The 8,680-nt window shown below is 41.1% G+C and overlaps 1 protein-coding gene across 1 annotated transcript; it reads right to left on the bottom strand.

Annotated features, from left to right (window-relative positions):
* Positions 1-312: 312 nt before the first annotated feature.
* Positions 313-8,680, bottom strand: psat1 (phosphoserine aminotransferase 1). Its single transcript, XM_075467513.1, has 9 exons — positions 8,512-8,680; positions 7,130-7,190; positions 6,945-7,014; positions 6,469-6,674; positions 3,833-4,005; positions 3,574-3,743; positions 1,828-1,956; positions 879-1,016; positions 313-745 (listed from the first exon to the last, which is right to left on the bottom strand). The coding sequence occupies exons 1-9, from the start codon at positions 8,566-8,568 to the stop codon at positions 643-645; spliced, it is 1,107 nt and encodes a 368-aa protein (XP_075323628.1). The 5' UTR covers positions 8,569-8,680; the 3' UTR covers positions 313-642.

Genomic DNA, 8,680 nt, shown 5'->3' on the forward strand with positions numbered 1-8,680 from the left:
CTGTTGCAAGTTCCTACAACATCCTCAGATATTATTGTTCACTCAGCATCGTCTTCATTAGGTTATAATTAGCATTTCTATCATTTTTTTTAACATTGTTCCACCCACAAATCAGCAAGATTAGTTGAAAATAAACAGAAATCCTCTCCTTGAGTACAGGTTTGACCTTTATCTATATTGGCACCATTATTAAACAAAAAACCTCATAAAATCAAAACAGGCCAGCATCGCGCAGCTTTTTTGCTCCGAGGTTAAACATTGCCACTGATAAAGATCCCACGTAAAACAGCCTTCACACCATAAATTTAAAAGTATTTTCAAGTTGAATTTATTGGAATGTAAATACATTTGAAACAAGTATAAAGAATTCCCTTGATTATGTACATCAAAGAAAAGTTAGTAAACAAATAGATTTTAATTGTAACTATAGAAAACATATATGAGATAAAGACAACATTGGCAACAGCACTGGTTTATGCTTCTTAGGAACAATGACTGAGAGCTTAAAAAAAGAAAAAAGCAGATGGGGCACCTAGCACATCCAACATCAGAGTCAACTAAGTAAGTGTTTTTGTTTTATTTCTTTTTAAACTGTACTTAATTCAGAAGTGCCACGGAATGTGACTTTAAGTGCAGCTGGTTTTATTGGTGCTCTTTGAGGAATTCTCTCATGTAATCAGCAAGGGCTTCGGTGTCCTCCAGTGTTACAGCGTTGTACAGAGATGCACGGATTCCTCCAACTGACCTGCAGGGGGAGACAAGCTGTCATGTTTGAGGTGCGCAAATGAAGAAAAAGAAGCCCTTTATGCAACCAGCTGCGGGTACAACCTTACATAACCTTAAGACATTCAGAGCCCAGAGTTGTTTGTAAAACTAACCTGTGTCCTTTCAGTGAAATCATTCCGCGTTTGGAAGCTCCGTCCAGAAACTTCTTTTCCAAAGCATCATCTCCCTCCTTCTTCCCAACACGAAAAGGTACATTCATGCGGCTGCGGCACGCCTTGTCTACAGGACACCTGAATACATAGACACATCAGTGTGTGTTGCTTTAATTTTCTAATTCAATCAGTTCCTTAATGTTAACTGCCATTGTAGTCAACACTAAGTTCTACCGGGAGTATTTGGAGGAAATTACCTCTAATTAGCAGTTAAGCCATTCTTTGCAGCGTGAATGCATCACACAGGTATCTCTTCTTTAGTTAGTTATGAAAGCAAGCGGATTCTTTAAATACAAATGACTAAAGCCATAAATCCACAGTAATTAAGCCACGTAAAAGTGTGTTTTTTTCCAAACAAACGTAAAGGATGGACGTTAAATTTAGAGAGCTGAAGTCCTTTATGACAGCAAAGAATAAATACATAAATAAATAATAAAATAGATAAATAAACTGTTGGCGAGGTAAAGGTGAAGACAACAAATTGTACTTCATCAGTTTGGGGTTTATAACAGTGAAATGTCACAGAAGAAAACTTAAGTCTTTATGAAACCACTTTTAGTGTTTGATTGTTTCAACAAGATGCATCTCACACAACCCAAACACCTGGATCAGGCCCAACAGTTCAAATTAAAAAGGTGCTTTTGGGGGGGGTTCCCCTGTCCTGCACCCTGTCACTAATTTGCATCCAGTGACATGCTTTCTTGAAGAATAGATATGAAAATATTTAAAGACAAATATCCCCCGAATAACCACTTGAAGGGCTCTCTAAGACTACCGTGCTAAATTCTGGTTTACTCTTGGGACTGTATTGGCACAAGCAATCAGGGTTCACAGGTACACCATTTCCAAAGATTTCCACCCAATTTTCTTCCTTGACCAGGTTACTTACGCATAGAAACCATTAGAAGTGTTGATGAGGTCATAAATCATGGACGACTTCTGCTTGTTGAGCGTCTCCATGGCAGCGCTGCTGCCGTTATTCTTGATCCACTCCAGAACCAGACTCATGATGTAGATGCTGGTAAAAACAGCCACAAACAATCAAAGCGATAATAAAAAATACGGTAGCTGAGGCGTTTCTGATTTACATCAAAATTGCAAAGTTATCTTGTTCATCTTTAGACGACACCCCTGAAAGAATAATTCGATATTTTGTTTCGCAGGATTCATGGTGACATGTATACAAGCGCCTGCGATGCTCTCACCCTCGACGCAGTGAATGACTATGGCGGAAAGCACTACGAAAGAGGGGGGGGTGCATGCAGTCCTTCAAAGGCTAATGGCTTGTAACCCTCAGAGATGATACTACAAGTAGAACAGAACGGTTAAAAGTAGACTGGAAGGACAATCACTACATCAGAAGAATTTAAAACGAGAATAAAGAAGAAGCACGGCCGAAGAAGCACAGACAATAGCAGCACTGGACAATTGTAGTCATTTTCAAAACATGGTTTCACTCCAACAGTTCTTTATCCACTTTGTTTTAGACCTCAAATGGCAGCAAACTCCTACAATAGGTGGTCGTACCTCCCTTTCCAGAGCTACTACAAGTGGATGTAAATCATGTAGTTTTCAGGCTCCACTCTTGTGGAGCCAGCTGCCTGTTCTGGTACTGGACATGGAAGCACTCTCTACTTTTAACACTTATCTTACAAACACACAGTTTCGAAAGAGCTGACTTTTTTTGTGCAATATTCACTTATATATGTTGACTTTTGACCTTTACATAACACCTAACTCTTGAGTCTTTTACTTTTATTGTTATCTAGGTTTATATTTTACTGCCATTAAATTACTGCTTTTATATGTGTTGTTAACTCAATTGTATGTGTTCATTCCATGCTCGTTTCTTTTATTTCTTATCATGGTCTGTACAGCACTTCTGCTTAAAAAAAATGCTAAAAAATATACAGTTAGAGAGCTGAGGTTGACCGCATGAAAAGCTTTGCGGAGCACCGATGCAATGCAGAAAGACGGCGAGAGAGAGACCGATACCACTACCTTGTCTTTTTGCTACACATAAGTCTATAGCTAGCAGCTAGTGAGTTAAGTGTACAGTATAGACAGAGAAAAGGGGAAAACAGTTAGCTTGGCTCACCAAAGGTGTATTAATTAATTAATTAACCAAATGTAGACATTTTTAAATCCAGGTTAAAAATATTTCTGTTCTCATGTGTCTATGCATGAAATCTGCACTATATCTTTTAACTTATCTTGACTGTTGCTTGTTTTTAAATTCATTTAAATGATTTTATTTGTTTCTCTTTATATTCTTTTATGTATTTTAATGCTTCTTCCACTCCCTGCTGCAATGCTTTTATTTTATGTAAAGCACTTTGAATTGTTTGTACATGAAATGTGCTATACAAATAAATTTGATTTGATTTGATAATGCCACATACATAATATTTCAGGAGCTGTTTCCCCTTTATCACATGCAAACCTTATCAACAGCAGCCACCTCTTAGCAAGAGAGCAAATAAGCCTTCAGACAGGTGAAAAATGCAGATAACAATATCAAGAGAAACGGGGATCAGTAAACATATTTTACCTAGTCGGTGATGTCATACTGAAAATCCTCAAACCGTATGAAATAGAAAAGCTAGTAACCTTATAAACCCTGCTGACTGTGTACCTGAAACATGGTGGTGTGTTGTACAGGGAGTTCATCTCAGCCTGCACCTTGTAGTCCATGACAATAGGACATTCTTTAAGGGCATGGCCCAACAAGTCCTCTCGCACGATGACCACAGTCACACCAGCACAGCCCACATTCTTCTGAGCCCCGGCATAAATGAGCCCAAACTGTACAATGCAAAGGCACACATTAATGTTCGACCAGTTTGAGCATGATGAATGCTTCCCACACTGTTAACATGATCTTCAGTTCTCACTTTGGACACATCCACAGGCCTGGACAGGAAGTTGGAGGACATATCGCTGACGAGGACCACCCCATTTGTCTCAGGCGTGAAGTTATATTCCACACCATGGACCGTCTCATTGCAGCAGTAGTATACATAGGAGGCTGAGGGGTTCAGGGTCCAGCTGCTGGGGTCGGGGATTTCTGGAGGAAGAAACAAAACAAAACAAAAAAAACTAACAGTTACCTTACATTAACGCCAAAAAGCCCCATCAGCAGACCAAACTGTCAAAAACAAACAAAAAGCTCACAATGACAGTGAAGCACAAATGTCTGCGTCCAGTAACAATCAATCAAACTGTTTTGATACAGAAAAGGCTGGCATATCCCCAAAGTGAGTCAAACTCATCCTGAGAAGACGATAAATAAATTCATACCATTTAACTGTTGTTAAATTATTTTAGTCGGGACCAGATGGGTTGAGCCATGTTGCTGTGCACAGCTGGGTTTGGTTTTAATGTCTTTGCCCACTGGAAAGTCTCTGAAGATTTTAAATGCAGTCCTCTATCTCACCACAACCCTAAATTGATTGATTTATTCTGCTTCTGTGTCTCAGCGGCTATTTTAGAGGGGTCCCGTTTCGCCGCCATGTTTCACAGATGGGAAGGGGCTTTTATGCTGGATCACAATTTTTTTTCTTTGTCCAAACATGACACCTCTCATTTTAATTTCATTTGGTCTCATCAGTCCATGAAACATTTTCCCAGCAGTCTTCTGGTTTGCCCACATGATCTTTTCTTGCAGTTCTGTCATTCACATCCCTGCTGTTCAGAGTTCCCTTGATGGTAGACTAATGCACATTAAAGGTGACCGCTTTTGCCCTTTTCTCTGTTGGTTTAAGCAACCCCTACTGAAAGGCCACTCCTGAGACTCTTTCGAGGGACAGGGGGCAAATCGACAGCTACTCGCCCTGACCCCCCTTCCTGAGGTCATTCTTGACAAAGAAGACGGCTTTGCCTTACCATGGCAACTGCTGAGTGAGCAGCAGGGAGGAAGAAAGTCTGTACAGAAAGTGATGGTCTCTGACAGAACCAATCGACTATATCAGTTTGAACCAGAGTCAGACCCTGAACAAGAAGGAGCTCCTGGAGAGGTTCAACTATCGAGGCTTCAACAGGACATCTGGGAAGGGTTAGTTTGTGTAGGTTTGTAAATAGGATGGCCGTCGGTGACACTATTTTATGTGTCGACATAGTTTAGCAATACAGCTATAAGCCAGCAACAGATGCTAGAAAACAATGCTTTCACATCAACAGTAACGGACCAATTCAGAGATGTACACATCGTAACTCGCAGTAACCCATGTGTACCATTAATTACTGCGTTTAAACATTTTGTATATATCAATGTCATCAAGCAATTGTAGCTGGAGACCTACATCTTTATTAGAAACATGCCGATAATGTTATGTTAACACATGCAGTAATGAGCACGGCGTTCAATGTAGTAACAAGAGTGAGGAGAAGATCGGTGTTGTGTCGAAAACACACCTTATCCACCCAGCTGCGCGTTGTCTGAATTACAGAACGTTACCGTTCAACCAGAAAGCATTCAATTAGCAAAGTGATGACATAACAATAATGTTAATAACAGAAATAAGTCCTCAGAAGTTGGTCTATGCCATATTCAACCCTTCCTTGTGGCTCAGTTTCTTTGCAAGTCCAGCGATAGATCGGACCAAGTAGTTAAAACAGTCCAATGAAAACTGGCTACTGCACATACACAGTGAGGCTGTGGGTGGATGTAAGATGATCCTCAGTACAGCTGATAACAGAACATGTCCAAGGGAAGCTGACTTTGTTGGTCTCGTAGGTTAGCTGTGAGCTGATGGGGCTCGGAGGTCGAGGTTGAACAGGGGAGGTGGAGTGAACTTGACAAGTTAGGCAAGTTGACACTGAAATCCTCAGTTGCTCATTGGGTAAGATGTTTTCAAACCTAGGGGGCCTAAAACGAAGTGTCAGGGTTGTGTTTTCTATTAGTTTTTGAGTTTGTAGCGACTTCAGACACCCACATACAGTATATGCTCTGAAGAACAGAATATGTCCCCTTTAACGAGACCCTTAAAAAGACCCTTTAAATATATTCAGGGGGAAACCTTTTGCAAACCAACAGACATCTTGAACAAAGCCTGTTGCATACACTTGAGAAGAGAGAAGATAATTTGGATTCCTTCATAACCTTACAGACTAAAGCACAACAAACACCTTTTAAAGTTGTGTGAAGACTTGATGAAAGTTTAACTCATACTCGTGACCTTCCAAGGCGTTACAGACTTTAAAAGCGCCACTGGACAGAGAGCCCCAGTCGGACACAGCCATGTGGAAAAGCCCACGGGCATACCAGAGCCTTTCATTTGCAGTCGGGTCCATTGTTTGTTACGCAACAACCTGCATCTGCTGCCAGATCTTGTGGCGGGGCTCCTCTTATGCAGCCTGAATGATAATAACCAACTCACAGGAGCTGAAATTATTTTTGGGGGAGGCAGCAGTTTATGGGGGTTTTTTTGTTCTCGTTTTTTTTTTTTGGTTAGTAGCCACAAAACTATCATTAATTTGCCTTTTGTATTTGCAAAAATTGGCACAAAGGCAAGTCGTCATAAACACTCACTCGTGTAACTGTCCAGCTTTGGGTGGACAATGTTGACTTTGCCGTATTTCTCTGCTTCTTTCGCCGCTTTTGCCGACCACGTGCCGGTCACCAGGTAATCGGCACACCTGTCCTCTTTCAGGCCAATCAGGTTGAGAGGAACGCCGCTGAACTGTCCAGACCCACCACCCTGCAGAAACAGTATCTTGTAGTTGTCTGGGATATTTCTGTGGAGACGGATGTCGCCGTGTTAAACACTCCACAGCACCGAACAAGTAAGACACAGCTTGCAAAGCAGAATGGGCATCTCAGTGCACTGGTGACACACTAGCGTCAATATCAGGCTATATATTTCCGAGGCTGGTCGTATCCATATACTGCCTACTGTGCTGAGCTGAAATTGGACGACAAAGACTAAATAACTCTAGGCTGGAGGTGTCAGTGGAACAATTTTAGAGAGGAGAAACTGGGTAAAACAGAAAAATAAGTCAACTTACAACAACTCTCGCAATAGTCCCTCGGTCTTATTAATGATTTTGGTGAAGTCTGATGATCGGTGACTCATTTCTGGTTTGAGCAGAAACAAAGACATTGCAGTTCAATCACCACGTCATTAACATTTACTCCAGATTCCAGAGAGAGACAGAATTTGAAGTGGGGTCAGACATGGAGCTCCACTCACCGAGAACACTGATACCGATGCCGCTGTAGCTGAGGAGTTCTTTCTGTGCTTGAAGCAGCACCTGCAACACATCACATATTAAGGCCCGTCTTCACTACAAAAATGCCATGAGAATGGATGATGTCTTCTTTAAAACTTCTAACTAAAGAGTCAGACGTTGATCAAGCCTCCGGAGCTGATGTGGTTTCAGTCTTTGTTGGTATAAAGATTTATTGTAAGTTTCAGATTAACATTAATCATCAGTATTGATTGAACTTTACTTTACTCAGCCACAACAAATATTTTAGTCTGGTCTACTTTTGGTCATTTTCCCTTTTAACTGTGCACTAAAAAAAAATCCAGAGGCGTATTCTCCAAAGTTGAGTTTGGGGGTCAGTGATGATGGAGACGCTAAAAACTTAACAACCACAAGTAAGGTTGGTCTTCTCATTTTGATCCAAATTGTCATCTTTAGTTGCCGCCACCTGCATCATGTCCTATAAGGCGGCAGCTGAGTAGATACAACCTGATTTCAGATAGAACTGCTAACTCATTACCCCATTTCCAGTGCAAAATGATGTAATGGTGTCCACTTATTGTCTTGAGTTGGTTATCATGGTCTACTCTGGCAGGCATTCATACGTCCAACGCCACAAGCTTTAAGCTCTGTTCTATATTTATCTGTTGCTTTGGGGGAACCATAGAAATGACTCCACTGATAATTCCCGATGGCTTCTTTTCACTACTTAACTAAGTCAACATGCCCAGTGCTGAGTGATTTTCCATGAACTCAGGGTTTGGGGTTATAATCCGTTCATAAAAATGCTAAGTGACAAGTAGTTTAGGGGGCATAAAATGGGGTGAAAACACAAATGGCCGAGCCAACTGCAAACCCCACAATGAAGAATCTTTTTTTTTTAATCTGTTTTTTTGTGCATGAAATCTGATGGCCGAGATTTATTTTTCTGCCATCTAGAGGCTGCACCTGGAGCTGCCAGTGCTGCACAAAGAAACAGGTTTCCACATGAATGAATGAGGCTGATGCAACTCGATGCACAGTTTTCACTCTGTTGGAGCTGCAGCCAAAACCCTGAATTCGACTAAAACCAAAAAAATCCCCTTTCACATTGGACTGCATGCCGGCGTCTGACATTACAAGAGGAAAAAAAAAAACACCAGATTTAATAGTAAACGTGAAACTGTTGAGCATCCACTAAAGGCATCTGAAAAAACACTATCAAGTAAAAAAAAAAAACACTTTTTATGAGTGCATCTGGCTGAAAACAGGAAAAAGATCATTTAATCGTCTTTACAACATAGTGTTACTTCGCGTTTAACTGTTTGACAATCAGCTCGGGTTTGTGCAGCTTCTCTATCGACACACACGGAAGATCCAAACTTACAGTTTTGGGGAGTTTTGCGGGTCCGGCCCCAAAGTTGATGGTTTGTTTCTGCTCCATGATTTAAGAAAAAAAAAAGCTTCCTGTGAGCTGATGGATGGTGCTGTCTGTGTCTGTGTCTCCACGACCGTGAGAGTGAATTGCGTCTCAGTTTCGCGAGTCACTCGTTTGC

The sequence above is a fragment of the Odontesthes bonariensis genome, chromosome 6, assembly GCF_027942865.1.
Source record: "Odontesthes bonariensis isolate fOdoBon6 chromosome 6, fOdoBon6.hap1, whole genome shotgun sequence".
Taxonomy (NCBI): Eukaryota; Metazoa; Chordata; class Actinopteri; order Atheriniformes; family Atherinopsidae; genus Odontesthes; species Odontesthes bonariensis.